Here is an 18421-nt window from a genome sequence, read left to right on the forward strand (position 1 = left end):
GCAACTCCACTTCTGGGTATATATCTAGAAGAATTGAAATCAGGCTTTCAAAGAGACATTTACACACCATGTTCATGGCAACATATTCACAGTAGCTAAAACACAAAAACCAACCAAGCGTCCATCGGTGGATGAAAGGATGAGCATAGTGGGATAGATCCTCGAAATGGAATACTATTCAGCCTTCAAAAGGGAAGAGTGTTCTTTAATATAGGATCGCAGGCACGTAGCAGGCATGGCTTAAATAATGTTTTTTCTTCTCTCTGAAGTTATTTTAAACTATATTGATATCTCTTAATATTAAAAATAAAGTTTATCTAAGAGTCCAGAGCGACGTGTCACTGGTTCTGGAACTGTGGGCAAGCCTCTGCTTTCTGAGCCTCAGGGTCCTTGTCCATGACACAAGGGAGACTCCATCTTCAGGGCCTTTGTATTCTGATCCCTCCTCCAGTTCTCCCCATGCCGCAGCGATTCCAGACACTTCCATGGAGCTGTAATTTATAAACTTTGTAGGTACCATCCTATGAGGGTCAAGTCTTTTCCTGGAGCCACACGGGACTGAGCTCCTGCCCTCCACACACTGCTGGAAGGAAGCAGAGAAGAGAGGAAGGATGTGACAAGAGCCTGTGGGATGGAGCGTTCCCTACAGGTCCCCACTGGAATCCCACTCCCACTCATCCTCAACAAAGCCAACCACGCTGATGGCACCCAGCTGCCTTATTGGTGACCGTCGAGGGGAGCAGCCTGAGGAGGACATCAGTGAGGGCTGAGGGCCCTGGCCCTGGCATTCTGTGGCCCACAGAGACCTCCAGATGATGGGGCTGGTGACACAGGATTATGTCTTCTTAATCACACTGTACTGTGTCTCCTTGTCCAGGGTCCTCTGGGAGCGAATGCTGTTGGCCTCAGAACCCCCACTCTGGAAGCCAAATACCACGGTCGAGTAGTGAGGTTCTTCCCTGGGAGTCTTCTGCAGAGAGAGAGACGGGTAGCTCAGAGAGAGAAGCATGGGCTCCCAGCTCAGGATGGAGACAGGGGATACCCAAGGGGGAGGGGACTTATGGCAGGGGGCCTTCATCGGGGGGGTCCAGACTTCTTCACTGTCCTGTCCACACCCCTGCTTCACCCCACCTGTGAAAACACAGCACAAAGTCCCAGGCATCAGACCCAGATGTTGACAAGGGGCTTGGCGGGGCAGGGGTGGGGAGTGCCTGGGATCTACTTTGAGATCATTAATCCCCAAATTAGAAAAACAAGGAACTCTTGTTCTCCCCGAACTCTTTCACTAGCAGGTGGGTCTTGACCCTGGGGTTGCGGGGTGGGGGGACCTCTTCCACGTTTCACTTTACAGTCTCTGTGCCTAAGTGTTGACCGACAAGGGGGGTCATTGATTCAAAACCTGAAAAGCAGAGTTGATACCAAAAAGATGATGGTACCCCAAACAGCAGGAAATCTCAGGCTTGCACATTGGTGTGTGGTACAGTAGGTGCTTAATAAATGCTATGCTTTACTGAGTATTGACTATCACTGACCTCCCTGAAAGCCCCTTCCTCTTCCACCACAGCCCCCAGCTACAATGACGCCAAGCTCTGGCTGAATCGACACTTGCCCTACATTGTGTGTGGCCCTGTGCTGGAGAAATTACCAAGCCAGCCCCTCTCATTCCCCTCTCCACCTGCTGCGACCCCCCAGAATGGTACCCCTAGCATAGCCCAGGAACCCCGTGTGGGAACCAGGCCCTGACACTCACCACTGTGCTGTATTCCACCTCTGGCTGCCTCGGATGCATGGGCTCTTCCCGAAGGGGCCACGTCTGCAGCTCCAGATTCTCATAGTGGGGCTCCTCTTGCTGAGATGGGGGGGTTTGGTGGGTTTCCACAGAGCCCCTCCACGGTCTAGCCCAGAGGGATCTCTCTTCCTTCCTGGGTGCAGATATCTCCCTGTTCCCTCGATGTCCTGGATACCCCAGCCTCTCTCCTCCAGCCCCAACTCTGGTCATCTCCGGGCAGTATTGGAATGCCCCCCAGGTCAGCAACCAAGGACCCTCCCCCATTCCACTTTGTATGGGGACAGATTGGCCAGGGCTCAAGACAAGACCCAGTGACCAGATCTCCCAAGGACCACTCTCCCTGCTCTGGGCGAGCACCCCACTCCATCCCCTGATGATGCACTCAGACCTCCAGGGGCCAGTGGGATTGCTCAGGCCGCAAACATCCTCTGTTCTCCCCGCCAGCCACTCCCGTACACCCCCAGCCTGTCTTACCTGACCGGGGAACCGTGGTTGCTTTGGATTCTCGCCAGCTAAAGAGACAGGAGAAGAGTTAGAAGTTTGAATCCCAGAACGCAGCAGGAATGGGACTCCCTATGATCCCGTTCCCCAGAGAATCTGGCCCTAGGGACTTGTTGCCTCCGATCTGCCACAGGGCAGGAGTTCAAGGCTTTGCCTCGAGGGTGAATTCGTGAAGAAGGAAGAGGAGAATGGATGAGCGAGTGGAGGCCTGAAGAACGGAGCCAACAGGAAGGCGCTCTGGCTTGGGAAGAGTGGCCAAACCAAAGCTAGTTCTCGAAACAGCCACTCAAAGATTGTTCCCCGGCAGAAGAAGACAGGAAAGGGATACCCTTTTAGGAGGACCCGTTGGCAGGATGAAATGGCCCTGGAGATCGCTTTCACCAAAACATGAATATACTTAACATCACCGAACTGTAAACTTGAGAATGAAGGTGGCTCGGGGCACACAACCTCGGGCTCCTGGGGCCCACAACGTTGCTCTGCAGGAATTCTATCTCGGAGTCAGGCTCTGTGTGCCCCTGGCCTTGCCCCCTGGAGCCCGAAGGAGCAGGTTGGGTCCTCCCAGGGGATGCACACGTGGCCGGGAATGCCTTTGGTGTAGCTGCATGGACATCGCTGGGGAAGGAATGTGGCCGGGAGCCAGCTGGAACACTGAAGGTGGAGCCCTGTCTAACCTGGTCGCAGCGGTGTCACCCAGAGCCCGGCACAGGGCCTGGTGTCACAGCAGGTGCTCGGGACAGTGGTGCTGGGTGTGTGAGGAAGGGAGGGAGGGCATGAGAGAGGGCACGGCAGGCAGGCTGGGGGGAAGAACCATCAGCGGGTGTGATGGAGCAGGCATCAGGCTCTGGGACAGGGGAGGGGACAGTGAGGGGACAGGAGCTGAGACTGGCAAGGATGGGGAGGGAGAGTCAGGATATTTGAACAGAAGGCTTTTCTCCTGTTACAGAGGATCAGTGAAGCAAGGTGTAATCCCCCCCACCCACAAACACACCGTCCAACTCTGCAGTAAGAGACTTCTAGAACATTCCGGGTCAGGGAAAATGATACAATAGGTTAAGTGCAAAAAAAAAAAAAAAAAAAAAAAGGTTTAAAAGAGGGATTATGGTATGAAGCAAACCATGAGTGAGAAATCATATCTACATAAATAAGCATTGAAAACAGCAGCTGGGAGTTGAGGGGGCCTGGGTGGCTCAGTCGCTTGCGTGTCTGACTCTTGATTTTGGCTCAGGTCATGGTCTCGGGGTCGTGGGGTCGAGTCCCACCAAGGGCTCAACAGGGAGTCGCTTGAGAACTCTCTCCCTCTCCCTCTGCCCCTCCCCCGACACATGCCTGAGCACATGCTCTCTCTCGCTCTCAAGTTAATTAATTAATTTAATTTACTTTTAAAAAGAGAGAAAAGCAGCTGGAAGGACACACCTCAAATGTCAGTGGTTAGCTTTCTCTGAGTGGTGGGAGTTTTCTTTCTTATTTATTATGGGGAATTTATTTCCTTCTTTGTGCTTTTACTTATCTTTTGAATGTTCTAAACCATCTCGTATCCCTTTTTTTTTAGAAGGGAGGATCTCTAGGTGAAAGGGCAGAGAGTTCTGTAGCAATTGGGGCTGGGAAAATCCCCCTCACCCTGGGGAGGCCCCACATCACATGGGCCCAAATGATTGGAAGGGGCCTCAAAAGGGATGTAAGAGAAGCAGATGGGGACGAGGAAGTGGTTTTCCTTCCCTACATCAGGCACACACATGCTGGGGCTGACTTCTCTTCTGAAGGCCTGACCCCCACCGTGGAGAGGGGCAGTGGGAGTCCGGGAGATAAGAGCTCAGGGTGGCCATGCACCAGCTTCCAAAACACTGCCTCCTCCCCTAAGGCTGGACATAGATCCCCCTGAGAACCATCTGCTAGAGTCAGAAAGTTCTAGAACAAGAAGGAAATGTAAGGCTCACACTCCAATGCAGGCAGAAATCTGAGCTCCTTTGGGTGACAGCTGGGTCTCCAGCCAGCAACAAGAAGGTCCCATCTATTTTATTTATTTATTTGACAGAGATACACAGCGAGAGAGAGAGCACAAGCAGGGGGAGCGGCAGGCAGAGGGAGAAGCAGGCTCCCTGCTGAGCTGGGAGCCCGATGTGGGGCTCCATCCCAGGATACCAGGATCATGACCTGAACCGAAGGCAGACGCTTAACGACTGAGCCACCCAGACGCCCCTCTGTTCTCTCTTTTAATTTAAGCCCAGAGGAGAGCAAGTAGGCCCCAGGATGTCCACAGCATCTGGGGTGCCCTTGTGGTGGGAGATATTAAACAATACGTTAATTTAACAAATATGACCGTGTGCCTTCTCGGGTTCCTCCCTGGTCTTGAGGAGTAGCCCAGGCTAGCAGGGAAACAGGCAAGGAAACAGGTGGGGACAATCAGCAGGGAAAAGGGCCTGATGGTGTGTGCAGAGGGGTGCAGCCACGAAGGGCTCCCCAGTTGCTTTGAGGGAGCAGGAGAAGGAGCCAGAGGGAAAGAAGTCCAAGGGCCCTGAAGCCCGCCAGGAGTGAGCCAGTGAGAGAAGGCAGAGAAGGTGCCCCAGGGGCCTAGAGCAAACGCAGAAGGGGAGACTGAAGGTATAGATCCCCCAGGTCGTAGGAAGTTGGGATCAGCAGTTGTCCTATGTATAACAATGGGCAGGGGGTGGGCGGGACTGGTAATGGAGAGACCTGGACTTTTGAGGGTGTGGGAGGTCATGATAGGTTTTTATTTTTGCTTTTTTTAAGATTTTATTTTATTTGACAGAGAGAGATCACAGGTAGGCAGAGAGGCAGACAGAGAGAGAGGGGGAAGCAGGTTCCCCGCTGAGCAGAGAACCTGATGTGGGGCTCAATCCCAGGACCGTGAGACCACGACCCAAGCCAAAGGCAGAGGCTTAACCCACTGAGCCACCCAGGCGCCCCCATGGAAGGGTTTTAAACAGAAGAAGGTGATGGTTTCACAGACTACCTTCTAGGGACCCCCCTCCCACATAGCGGAGATGCCCCCTCTGGGGTCTGGCCTTTAGGGCCAGCCAGGATGTGTGGACTGAGGGTACGGGTGTGATGGCCATTCTGGGGAACAAGGACACAGAGCCTCAAAAACGAGAGGGTGTGCTGGCCCACCCTCCAGCTAGCCAGGGATTGACTCACATTTGACCCGTCTGCAAACCATCCTCCAGGTCAGCAGCGAGCTGCCCCCCAGCAGAAGCAGCAGAAGTGCCAACAAGGAGAGGAGAACTTGGAGCCTAGAGGGGGACACAGGGCAGTGTTGAGCAGATGGGAGCTTGCCGTGCCCCCCTCATTTGCAATAGATGATAAGATCACATTTCAAAAAAAGAGATAGAGTGTATAGTCTCCTTTCTACACACATGCAGTATACTTAAGAACCTTCCGGAGGCTCTTTCCCAGATACAAGAAAATAGAAATGTACATTATCTTCCTTCTTCATTCACACAAAGGAGGCATAAGCCAGCACTGTATTTCTATTTGCCAGTACATGGGGGACATCTCTCCATATCCGTGCATAAAGAAGACCCCCACTCTTTTTCACAGCTGCATACTATTCCATGGCATGCATACTACTCCAGACCGTCATTTATTTAATTCTTCCCTCTTACTCGGCATTTCCCCCAGTCTCCTGCAACTGCAAACATGATTCCAAAAATCCACCTTGTACTTCTGCCATTTCTTTCTTTCTTTTTCTTTTTTCGGGATTTATTTATTTATTTTGAGAGAGCACAAGACTCTCAGGCAGACTCTTTGCTGAGCGTGGAGCCGGACGGACACAGGGCTCGATGCCACAACTCCGAGATCACGACCTGAGCCTGAATCAAGAGTCGGACGCTTCTCCGACTGAGCCACCCAGGCGCCCGGTAGCTCTGTCGTTTCACCCGTGAACAAGCCGCAGCAGATGGGAAGCTGACGTTGGGTCCCTCATGTTGCCAGGCCCCTCTTTTATGTCTAGTTTGCATTCACGATGTTCTAGTCTTTCCCTCAAAGATGCACCTTGGCCCCCACACCCCAAATTGCACAGGATCCAAGCCGCACAAAGCCTAGCTCGGCCCCGTATGTGTATCTGCAGTCAGTTCTGGAAGTGGTGTGTTCGGGGCTTGCATTTCACCTTGTCTGATGTCAAGACTGTCCCTTGGGTTGACAGGAGGCCCGTGGGAGGGCTTCAGGGGGTCATATGATAAGGAATCTGAATGAGGGCGCCTGGGGGGCTCAGTCGGTAGAGCACGAGATTCTTGACAGCAGGGTCATGAGTTTAAGCCCCCACCTTGGTGTAGAAATGATTTTTAAAAAGGAAAAAAATCTGGATGGACTTTGCCCCTGGCTCCTGGAAGGAAGGCTCTAAATCCTTGGGATTTCCCTAATAGTGTGCATGTCTTTGCTATTGGGCCCCTTGGATCAGACTTGAGTTCATGCTAAGAGATGAGGTGAGTCAGGGTTGGGGCTGGTCATCAGAAGGCCTAACCCCATGATTATACAGACTTGGGGCTCTGAGTCAGCCTGAAATTCAGGGAGCAGAGCGGGGCTGGGATTGAGATCATTCATACGGCCAATGACTCAACCAATCACGCCTATGTAAAGGAACCCCAGGAAGAGTTGTGGGCAGCAAAGCTTGGAGGAGCTGCCTGGTTGGTGAGCACATTGATGTCCCAGGAGGGCGACGTGCCCCAACTCCCCTGGGAGTCATCAGGGGAGCTCTGGGCTCAGGACCGACCCTCCTGGACCTCGCCCTGTGTGCCTCTTCTTTGGCTGGTCCTGGTCTTTATCCTTTATGATAAAACCATATTTGTAAGTATAGCGCTTCTTTCTTGGATTCTCTGAGCTATCTAGCCAATCATCAAACCAAAGGGGGTCGTGGGAACCCCCAAATTTATAACCAGTTAGCCAGAAACCTGATGGCCTGGGAATCCCCAAAGTGCTCTGGCCTCCAAAGTCAGGCAGTCTTATGGGGCTGAGCCCCCCCGCCTGCGGGGTCTGTGTAAACTCCAGGTGTCAGTGCCAGAGCTGAATCCCAGGACACTAGGTGGTGACGGGATAAGGAGTCTGAAAACCTCAGAAATGGTTTACACCTGCGCGTGTTTTCCTGGAGAGTCTATAAATGTGGAATTCTCGTGACCCCAAAAAGGTCAAGAATCACAGGTTTGGAAGGAAAAACCCAAGACTCTGGGTCACCTGGGCTGAAGCCCAGCCTGCCTCTCATAGCTACGTGACCCAGTGAATCGCTTAACCTCTCTAAGCACCGCTCCCTACCCCCCCCCCCCCACACACACACTGTCTGCTCCTCTGGACCACGGAGCTGTGCTGGCACAAGGCTCTGGTGGGATGAGAACAGGCACACAGGCAAGTAGCAGGTGCCTGGTATGATCGTCAGCCCTCACTGGATTTCCTCTCTTTCCAGCCCCACCGTGGCCTCTCCCTGGCCTGGAGCAATTCCTGAGGGGAAAGCCCACCTCCAGGATAGGGGACGGGGCGCCTTACCTCAGGCCCTGGCTCGGCGGGAACTCCTCCCCGCTGCCTGCACTGCAGGTGGCTCCCTCGGCGGTCGGGGCAGCGGAGGAGGGCGGGGACGGCGAGGTCGTAATTTTAGCTGTGGTTGTTGACATTTGGGTTACAGTGATGCTGACAGGTGAGGCAGGCGTTGTTGCTGGCGTGGAAACACAAATCAGACCCAGGATAGCTCTCTCAGACTCTCCCTCTACTTGCCAAGACTTTTTTGGTTTGATTTCACACAAAATGCTCACTCAGGGTGGAAGCAGGATGGAGAACTCCAGGGGCCAAAGTCTCCCCAGGGCTCTCCTGAGCCAAGTGAGCATTTTCAAGTGGGACACGGGCACTGCTTGTCCCCAGTAGTCCTGATTCCATCCTGCAAAGGAGGGTCATGACCTCGGGAGAGCTCCAGGTCATCCCTGCACTTGAGCCTTGTCCCCATCCTGCCACAGCCACAGGCCGTCTGCCTGAGACCTCTGTCTAACCTGCAAATCTGCCCCTCCCAGCTGGAGCTCCTGCTGCTCCCAGCACCTCTCCCGCCCTGGGGACGCCTGTCTCTCCTTCCCGCAGCATGGCTCTCCGTGTCCGCAGGGCTGGCACCAGCGCTCTCCCTCTCTTCTTTGCACACCTTGCCTTCTCGAGACTGAGCAGAGAGGCCAGCTCCTCCAGGAAACCTCCCTGACTCTCTTTCTCTCTCCTCCTACTACCTGCCCTACACACGCATGTGCAGGTGTGTGTGTGCGCGCGCACACACACACACACACACACACACATATGCTCATAGTTTGCTCCAAGCCTCTGACCTGATTCCTGCTTCAGCCATTCCAACCTGAGGCCCTTCAGGCAGTCCTGGTGCAGGTGCTGGCGCTGGGGGAGGGGTGTGCACAGCTCACCTGGGGTCACAGACAGCACAACTTGGAAGGTGTCGTCGAACAAATATCCTGGGAGCAGTGATGAATCGATCCCGCACAGGTACATCCCGGCATCATCCTCTGTGAGACTCTCCAAGGTCACTGTGAAGGTGAGGTTTGCAGGATGGTCCCTGATGGACACACGGCCCTTCCTCACTTCTCTGTCTGTCCCTTTGGTCTTTACGATCTTCCACACACACAGACTTTTGCACCAGTACTTGGCATTCTCTGTGAATTCCTCCTCGTACTGACACTGCACGCTCACGGATCCCCCCATGGTGCCCGTCACGGAGGTGGGGCCACTCAGAGACCAACAACCTGGAAAACACAGCCGAGGGTGACCCCTTACCAGATGGGCCTGGGTTGCAGCACCCCTGGAGTCACCCCCCAAAGTTGCCCCATCTCACATTGGTCACCCCCTCCTCTTCTTTTCTGTCATGCCCAAAGTTTTTTTTTGTTGTTGTTGTTGTTTTTATCACAGCAGCCCCTTCCTCCACACTCCAGCCTCCTTTCTGGCTGCTCAGGGTCACGAAATCTTATCCCAGCAAACCCCAGCTGAACAAGCGATTTGAAGTCAGGAGAGGAACACACACATATACACCCTGCCCAGGAGGAAAGAAAGAGTAAGGTCAGCGTAGAAATTAGTGAATTAAGAAACAGAAGAACGTAGAATTAGCATATAGGAAAACTGATTTTTCATATGGGAGAGACAAACATTCGGAGAGTAGCCAAATCAAGAAAACACAGGAGACACACACACACACACAACCCATAAGAAAAATAGCCAGGGTTATTTGTAAGCCTCTACCAATAAGTCTGTAAACTTATATGAAACTGATGGTTTTCTATATTTAGAAAAATATAAATTACTGATATTGGCCCAGAATACTTATCTTTTTAATGCAGACCTGTGAAGATGTGTGTTAGCAAGGAGACTTTTCCTGGTGATAAGTCTGTAAGGTGCCATGTATATCAAAATACCACACTGGGGCACCTGGGTGGCTCAATGGGTTAAAGCCTCTGACTTTGGCTCAGGTCATGGTCTCAGGGTCCTGGGATTGAGCCCCGCATCGGGCTCTCTGCTCAGCGGGGAGCCTGCTTCCCCCTCTCTCTCTGCCTGCCTCTCTGCCTACTTGTGAGCTCTCTCTCTCTGTCAAATAAATAAATAAAATCTTAAAAAAAAACAAAAAATCACATTGTACATGATAAATATACACAATTTTTATTTGGTACTTAAAGCTCAATAAAGTTGAGAGGAAATGGAAAAAAAAAAAAGTTCTTTGTCTTCCCCCAAACCAAAAAAGAGTAAAACTCAGAGAGTTTTGTAAATCAGTTCCCTCAAACCTTCAAGGAACAAACAATTCCAATTGCATTCACACATTTGTAGAGAATATAGAAGCAGGAAAACCTCCCTAATTCCCCTCATGAAGGTAGCGTGATACACTGAGACTAAAATCTGGCTCAAATTTCTTAATATAATTCACTGTCTTAATAGTCCAAAGAAGAAAAAATAATCATCTTCACAGATAATGAAAAAGCTTCCTACACCCATTGCTACAGTTTGTTAAGAGACACAAGTGGACGCCTTCTTCAGGCTTCATGGGAACCACTGGGCAGCTGCCCTCAGCAGGGACAAGGCGGAGATGGTCCCTGCCACCTCCGTCCTGGGTATCATTCGGCCGTACGAGCCTGTGGCCGATGAGAGAAACAAACGAAACAAACGGATATCCAGAAGGAACCACAAACTCCCACTACAGACAGATCCCATGAAACACAAAGACACCCCAGAGGGTAAGGGACAGACTAGCCATGCTGGGGTGACAGCTTCCAAATTACTATACAAAAGGAAGAGCGTTCCCATGGACAACTAGTTAGCAGATAGAGTCAGAGAAAACATACCATTTATCATCGAAACAACCAAAATGATTTGAGTATCCCGGGGATAGACCTGACGAGGTTGTGCCCGCCTGTGTGCGGCAAGCTCCTGAGAGACACAGAAGCCAGACCCCCAGAAGCAGGGAGCCCTCTGCTCCCTGGAGAAGCTCTCCTCCCTCCCCTCCCCACAGCTTGTCTGCCCTCCCCTTCGTCCCCACCGCCTTCTTCTCTGCTCTGTCCCCATCTCCCGGCTGTGGGAGAGCCAGATCCCTCAAGCTACCTTGGCTACACGCCTCCGTGTCCCTGACACCGTGGCCTGCCCCTGCCAGTCCCCAGCCCTCCCACACCCTGCACCAGACACACCCCCCTCCCCATGGTGGGCTCAGTGGCCACTCTCCCACCCACTCCGCTGTCACCTGCTCTCACCTCCTTCTCCTGTAATAATTCATCCAAAACTTCCCACAAAGCCCCTCTGGGCACCCTGCTGTGGCTCAAGGAAGGTGGGGCGGATGGCCTGAGCCATGTCTGGCCCCTCCAGGGTGCAGTCCTTCCATCTGTCCACATCTGTGCTGGACAGACTGCACCCTGCTCCGAGGTCGGACCTGCCGCTGCCTCCCCAGCAGCCCTGCTCCCCAACCCCCCCTCCCCAGGGCAGGCTCAGTCTGGGCAGCCCCTCACCTGGGACCCAGAGAAGCAGCAGAGCCCAGGACAGCCACGGGATCCGGGCCCGCTGGGTCATCTCTCTGGCACAGACGTCACCTGTAGCACTGCCTTCAGGCCTCTTCGAGGAGGAGGGTCAAGTCTTCAAGCCTCCCACTTCTGCTTTTCCTTGTCCCTGCTGCTTCCTGGTTTAGTACCTTTAGGCTCTGCTCCTAGAGCTGTCAGAAAATGAAGGACACCGAGGGAATAAAGCCTCCATGGACGATGGTAAGCTGAGACCCCCCAGTACCCACGCACCCTCCTACCCATCCCACCTGTGTCCCAGATGCCACAAGCATTTCCAGTGCCAGGACCCCCGCTCCCCTACAGGGCTGCGAGCCTGCGCCCCACCCCCCTCCATCACACCCCAAGACCACAAGGCCTGGTTTCCTTCCTCTGGGCCCAGTAATTCCTCTGGTTTCCTTGTGGTCAGGGTGAGCACCCAGTGGGGCGGAGCCAGGGCCAGCATCCTCCTCCAGCCCTGGGGGCACCCACAGTGAGGCCGCCCCAGGGAGCTCCCCTTCTAGTAGCTCCCAGCTCAAGAACCAGACCTCTTAAGCTGGCATGGTGACTTCAGAGTCCCTGAATGTTTCTTACTCTTGGAAACGTGTCCTCAGGCTGTGACCTTCCTTCCTCTGCAGCCCCTAGTGGTCCCAGCTCGGAGTTGGGCACAGAGTGGGGACTTAGCAAGCTTACAAGGACCCCTGTGCCCTGATCCACCGAGAGTTCAGACTCTAAATATGCACACACACACACACACACACACACACACATCTCCCGTGACAAGTGCACAGCTTGCACAGAATGGCTATATGAGCAGAGGAAACCAACCCTAACGTGTGACATGTCATCTGGGTGCTTACGGTTACACGTGTCGCCTGCAGGGAGCCCTGCACTAGCTCTGAAGTCCCAAGAATGTCCTTTCCCTGCTTCCTAAAGGATTTTCACTTTCCTCCTCCCTTCTGGCCACAGGAGCACCTTCCCCGGGAAGGCGCAAGGGAACCCAGAAGACTTGCCCATTCTCCTCTGGAAGATTCCAAGCACAGAGTTAGGTAGGCATCGGAAGAATTTCTAAGGCACAGTACAGTCATCGTTTAATCAAAGCTCATGGAGATCCAAGATCAAGATCTTGAGCGGAACAGGAGACTGTGGGAGAGGGGTCATACTTGGTGGTTTGCTTGGTCTAGTAATTATAAAGTTTCCCCAGAAGTGCATATTTTCCAGTTCAACCACCCAAAGGCACTGCTGTGGTCTTGAATGTCAAGGTTTAGAGGGGGACGCACTCAGACTGAGAAGCAGGAGGCTAGGATCTCCTGTGGCTTGTCCACTTGGCACTGGTACAACCGTGGGTAAATTCTGTGGCTCCTTCAAGGTGTCAACAATCACAGCCAATCTGGGGAAATAAACAGTATAATAATCATAAAAGTACTCAAAGGTGAGGTAACAGTGTCACCTGGAAATACATCTTTAAAGGAAGGCAATAGGGGGGCACCTGGTTGGCTCAGTGAGTTAAGAGTCTAACTCTTGATCTGGGCTCAGATCTCAGGGTCGTGAGTTTAAGCCCCACACTGGGCTCCATGCTGGGTGTGAAGCCTAATTAATAAATATAAAAAATAAGTCACAAATAAAATAAATTTTTTTAAAGATTTTATTTATTTATTTGACAGACAGAGATCACAAGTAGGCAGAGAGGCAGGCAGGGAGAGGAAGGGAAGCAGGCTCCCTGCCAAGCAGAGAGCCTGACGTGGGGCTCGATCCCAGGACCCTGGAATCATGACCTGAGCCGAAGGCAGAGGCTTTAACCCACTGAGCCACCCAGGCATCCCCAAAATTTTTTAAAATTAAAAAAAAAAAGAAAAAGAAAGCAAAACAATAGGAAAATAAGATTCACTAGGGAGTGTGGGCTTCACAAGTAATTTGTGGGAGGAGGTTCCTCTTAGGAGCCCAAGGAAACACCTGGACTCCTGGAGGGGGAAGGGCAGCGGACTTGATCCTGCTGGCCCCATCCTGTCCACAAACACCGAGGAAGAAACGAAATGAGACAAATTGTCCCGTGATGGGGCATCTGAGTGGCACAGTCGGTTAAGTGCCCGACCTCAGGTCATGACCTCAGGATCTCAAGATTGAGCCCCGCGTCAGATTCCGTGCTCTGCATGGAGTCGCCTTGAGACTCTCTCTCCCTCTCCCTCTGCTCCACCACCTGCTCTCCCTCTCTCTAAAATAAACAAATAAAATATATATATTTTTAAATTGCCCCATGCTGTCAGAAGATTAGGGAAGTGACACTTTCCGCCTACTCCGTAACAACTACTAGTGGGCATGATTTAGGGGAAGACGAAGCCTGAGAACCACAGGCCTAGGGATCATCGGGTTCGGAGCTCCTTCCCAGGGTGGACACACGTGCTCGGAGGCCAGCGGGGACAGGGGTGGACAGTGCTGGATGGGGGCTCCCTGGGTAGACCCAGTCGCAGCAGCAGGCGCTGCCTGGAGTCCTGAGAACGGTAGGCGCCTCAGAAAAGATCAGGGGGTGGGGATAGCTGTGCGGCCATTCAGCCAGAACTTCCCTTTCCAAGGTGGCACAATCTCAGAGCTGCCCTCTCTCCTGGGCAGTCGATGGCTCCCCATCACTCTGCCTTTTCCTTTCTGGAGATCTAGGCCCCTCCCCCACTGTGGGTGTCCCTCAGGTGTGGCCAAAAGCCAAGAGGCTGGGCACTGAGGAATGACCAGCAGGAAGTGGCGGCATGACCGGCTGGCTGGGGAAGTTTGCTGACCGCTGGGAAAGTTTGCTGACCTTTGGGTGAGTCCGTAATGAGGCGGGAGGGGGGAACCAGCTCCTGCGCCAGATGCTTTGTTTCCGGGGGCTGATATCTTCGGGATCCCTGGAGTAAAAAGGATAACCGTGAATGAGAAGCAGTGGGGGAAGGGCAGCTGGGAAGGAGGACAGAGCCCCGGAAGTGTCTGGTTTCCCAGTCTGGCCCAGCCTGCCTCTCCGTTGGACTCCCCAGGACTGCCCGCATCCCACCCTCCTGCCCATGTCAAGGGAACCTACTCCAACACGGCCAGACCTTCTAGGGGCCCAGGCAAGCATGACCAACCCACATTCCAGTGCATTCCATAGTCCCAGGGACACAGTCTACAACCAGCGGGGTCATGGTCTATAACACACTCTCTGGTTTGGCCCCAGGCATGCTGTGTTCTAGACTGAGAGGACACTGTGGGTGAGCAGATGGGGGTAGGACTGGCCAGAGGCCTGAGAGCACTCTCTGTCCCCCAGAGGGCTCCTGTGCACAGAGCCACAGCTCCATGCAGGCCCTGCCCCCCTCACAGGCGTCCACACCCCAGAGAGAGGACCGGGACAGAGACCTGGTCTCATGGGGGCCTGCAGAGCTCAGCAGGGGCCTCCACCGGGGACCTGCTCCAGGGTCTACGTGGAGGGGTAGCCCTGAGGGGCAGCCCTGGGGGGCTCCTCAGAGTCCCAGTCACAGTAGCAAGAAGGGCGTAAGTGACTCTTCAAGGTCATTCCTTCCCCTTCAGCCTCCTCCACGACCCCCTCCTCACTCACTCAGGGCTGCACTCAAGCCACCCCCTCAGAAGACACGCCTGCCTCCTCCAGGCCCCGCTGAGCCCCCTCCCGTGTCGCTGTCCCCTGCAATGTGTTTCTGTGTTTTGCTCACCCATACCAGGGGTTGCTGAGCGCCCTCCTTTTCACGGTAAGACTCCATGAAAGCAGGGACCACACAGGCCCCTGCCGCCCCAGGCTCACGTGCTCACCACACCACGCGGCCCAGAGAAGGGCAACCCGAACCGGGGATAGATACAGAGAAGCCAGGCTGTCAACGTCTCTCTCGTCCTCTTGCCAAACTCCATCCTCAGGAGGAAGAAAGGCAATAGAACTTAAAACCGTGCAAGCACGGTAAGATCCATCCAGCAGAGCGCTTAGGATCTGTGCTCTTACCCTAAGCTACTGCTCAGCAGAGCCGAGGTCCGAGCAGAGGCCCGCAGCCCGCACACCCAGCGGGGGAGGCAGGGGCAGCACCCAGCGCTCATGGGCCGTCCTCTCCCCACACCCCAGGGACCACCAAGTGGCCAGACGTGCAGGGGCAGCTTCTGGCCAGTGCTGACCTCCCAGGTCTCCTGAATCACAGCTGATAACCTGGGAGGTGGGTGAGGGGAGCCAGCCCTGGAGGCCCCGTGGCTGGGACGTGTGGTCAGCGCAGCAAGGAAGTCCGGCCTTTGTGGCCTGGCCCTGAGCGGCCTTCCAGTGGCAAGTGCGGCCCCAATGAGTTGTCAGTGCTTCCTTCTGTGAAATGGGAGCAGCGCCGACGCCGGTCCTGCCCCGCCCCCCGAGGGAGGCTCCCCAGGACAACAGAGACTCCAATGCACCTGCCCGGCCTCTGGGCTGCTGTTGATTGAACTCACGCCCTGAAATGTGCTCGCCTCTGCCCCCACACTCAGAGAGATGAGATGACTTACTTGCAAGGACCCCACTTTCGTCCACCATACCATGCCTCTCCAGTGAGTGACTGCTCAGGGCAGGGAGAGAGGGGTTCTAGAAGGCAGTGGAGGGCACCAAACTGCTGTCTCAGAAGTGTGATGGGGAAGGGGATGTTGGGCAATTGTGGCCGACAAATGGATGGACTTGCCCGGGAGTCTTCGTTCCCCCGCCTCCCCATCACCACCTTCTGCTTCCTTCTCCTCCCTCCACCCAAGGGCCGCCCCAGACCTCTTCCTCTGTAGAACGATGCCAGACAAACAGAACACAGTCCCTGTGGGCTTTCGCCCCGGTCCTGACAGGGAATGGGGTCGAACCAGCAAATGGTCAGTTCAAACACTTCTAATATTGGCTTCAGGAAACACAGTTGGCCTTGAGCTTGACTTTGTGAGTTTGTGACACTCTGGGAACGACCCCACCTCAGGAAGGTCAGCAGCTTCCTCAAACACACACACACATACCCCTATAACCTCCTTGACCCCACTGCTTATCTGTCCCAGGACCTACAGCAATCTTCCCACAGACATTTCCAGAAGCTGGCAGAATGCATTTGTTTGTTTGTTTGTTTGTTTGTTTGTTTCTTTTTTTTTTTTGGTGCGCAGCAAAGCCAAGTTTATTGAGAGTACGAAGCTCCGGAAGAGGGAGGGGACCCAGAGGGCTGCTCAGAGTATGTGTTTCAAAGCCAAGAACTCAGGCAAGCCAAGAGTTCATAGGACTTCACAGTAGGTGAGCGTTCGCTATAGACGTGTCCATGTCTCCCTCCCTGTTCTAAGACAGCGGGTCAGGAGTATACATGCTTCCCGGGAGAAAAGGTGAAGCTAATTTTATTGCCTCACTTTGCCTGCGTCTGGTGCGTTCTTTCTATTTCTTTTGGACTTTCTGTGCTTTCCGGAGATGCAGACAGGTCTGATCCACTTCCATTTCCTGAGTCTTTTAGTATATTAGTAAATGAAGAGTCCAAAAGAGGATTAATGAAAATTAGAGCATTTAACAAATCAAGGCTTTTGACGTGCAAAACACCACACACACACACACACACACACACACACACACTTACAAGGTTTATAAAAGTATTAACTCATGGTGTGGGCTGGCAAGGGGACCCAGCTGCAGTGTTATGGGAAGGACTCCTTCTCTCCCTCCCAGCAGGAGAAGTCCTATAAATGCTGGGACTTTAAGAACAAACTCACTTAGGAATAATATCAATACTAAGTTTGAAGAAAAGTTCTAAAATTGGGTTCTGGTAATGGTTGCACAATTGTGAATTTACTTATAATTAGAGAAGTACACGTATAAAATGAGTAAATTTTATGGCATGATACCTAAATTTAAAAAAATTAGGGGGGCACCTCTGGGGCACAGTGGTTTCAGTGTCTCACGATCGGTTTCGGCTCAGGTCATGATGTCAGAATGGTGAGATCAAGCCCTACATTGGGCTCTGCATTCAGCACAGAATCTGTTTGGGATTCTCTCTCCCTCTCCCCCTGGTCTCCCCTCCACCCACCTCTCAAATACATAAATAAATCTTTAAAAAGCAACTTTGTGAATGTGAGCCCAAAGACCTTCTCTCCACCACCTCCCCTCATCTATCCATCTTGATTTCTGAATGTCCTTTTTAAAAAATCTTCTTAAAAATTTTTATTCAGGGGCGACAGTGGGTTGGAGCCTCTGCCTTTGGCTCGGGTCATGATCCCGGGGTCCTGGGATGGAGCCCCCGCATCGGGCTCTCTGCTCAACACGGAGCCTGCTTCCGCCTCTCTCTCTGCCTGCCTCTCTGCCTGCTTGTGATCTCTGTCTGTCAAATAAATAAAAATCTTTAAAAAAATTTTCTATTCATTTATTTGTCAGAGAGAGAGAGCACAAGGAGGGGGAGCAGCAGGCAGATGGAGAAACAGGCTTCCCACTGAGCAGGGAACCTGACGCAGGACTTGATCCCAGGACCCTGAGATCATGACCTGAGCTGAAGGTAGACACTTAACTGACTGAGCCACCCAGGCATCCCACGTCCCTCTCCTTGTGTTTTATTCCCTCCTCTGCCCCAGTCTCCCTCAGACCCTTCCTGGCACTGACCAAATATTAATATTTCAAAGAGCTGATTCCTTCCTTCCTGCAATGTGAGAGGAACAGGGAAGGCTGTCGACAAACCAAGTACCAAAGTCGTTAAAAACTTCCAACAGAGGGAATGGGTGTCTACCTCTCCCAGGGAGGTGAGGCATGGAGTGCAGAAGCGCAGGGACCGCTTGTCAGTAGCGCTGAAGGCAAGATCCACTGCCCTAGCCTGGCCCCTCGTGTGCCCAGCTCACTCTTATCTAAATCCTTTGCACCCTGAATTCCAGCACTTTCCATGCTTCAACTCCTGACTGCCCCCCGGCTCCGCCTTGGTTTCCACCCCAGCCCATTCCTGCCTGTCTGTTTCAGCCCTGGATGGCCCCAGGGGGCACATGAGGGCCCCAGGGAATGGGGTGGTGGGGTGGGGAGTGAGCACAGAGTAAACAGAGTAGAGCTGGGATGAACCTAATGGCCTAACCTAGCCTTGGAGTAGTCAGGCTGTGGGGCAGTGCCAGGGAGGTCCAACAATCCCAGACTTAATTCCCAAGGTGGCCGGAACTAGGGAACACAAATCAGGTGGGGGGCCCAGCGGGCAAGGGGCAG

General features: G+C 53.3%; 1 protein-coding gene across 1 annotated transcript; it reads right to left on the reverse strand.

Moving 5' to 3' along the window:
- Positions 1–643: 643 nt before the first annotated feature.
- Positions 644–11317, reverse strand: LOC111158046 (CD300a molecule). The gene is made up of 8 exons (XM_022519847.1): positions 11257–11317; positions 8686–9021; positions 7784–7949; positions 5447–5541; positions 2264–2301; positions 1751–1849; positions 856–970; positions 644–744 (listed from the first exon to the last, which is right to left on the reverse strand). The coding sequence occupies exons 1-8, from the start codon at positions 11315–11317 to the stop codon at positions 644–646; spliced, it is 1011 nt and encodes a 336-aa protein (XP_022375555.1).
- Positions 11318–18421: the final 7104 nt, after the last annotated feature.

Source organism: Enhydra lutris, unplaced genomic scaffold (genome assembly GCF_002288905.1).
Source record: "Enhydra lutris kenyoni isolate GAN:26980312 unplaced genomic scaffold, ASM228890v2 scaffoldscaffold57, whole genome shotgun sequence".
Taxonomy (NCBI): domain Eukaryota; kingdom Metazoa; phylum Chordata; class Mammalia; order Carnivora; family Mustelidae; genus Enhydra; species Enhydra lutris.

Bases quoted from the DNA above. Each gene is read 5' to 3' on its own strand.
- LOC111158046 (XM_022519847.1), bottom strand. From the start codon at position 11,317: ATGACCCAGCGGGCCCGGATCCCGTGGCTGTCCTGGGCTCTGCTGCTT. The intron at 9,022-11,256 runs GTGAGGGGCTGC...TGTGTTTTCCAG, and splicing joins GCTGCTTCTCTGGGTCCCAG to GTTGTTGGTCTCTGAGTGGC. The intron at 2,302-5,446 runs GTGAGTCAATCC...CTGTCTCTTTAG, and splicing joins GGTTTGCAGACGGGTCAAAT to CTGGCGAGAATCCAAAGCAA.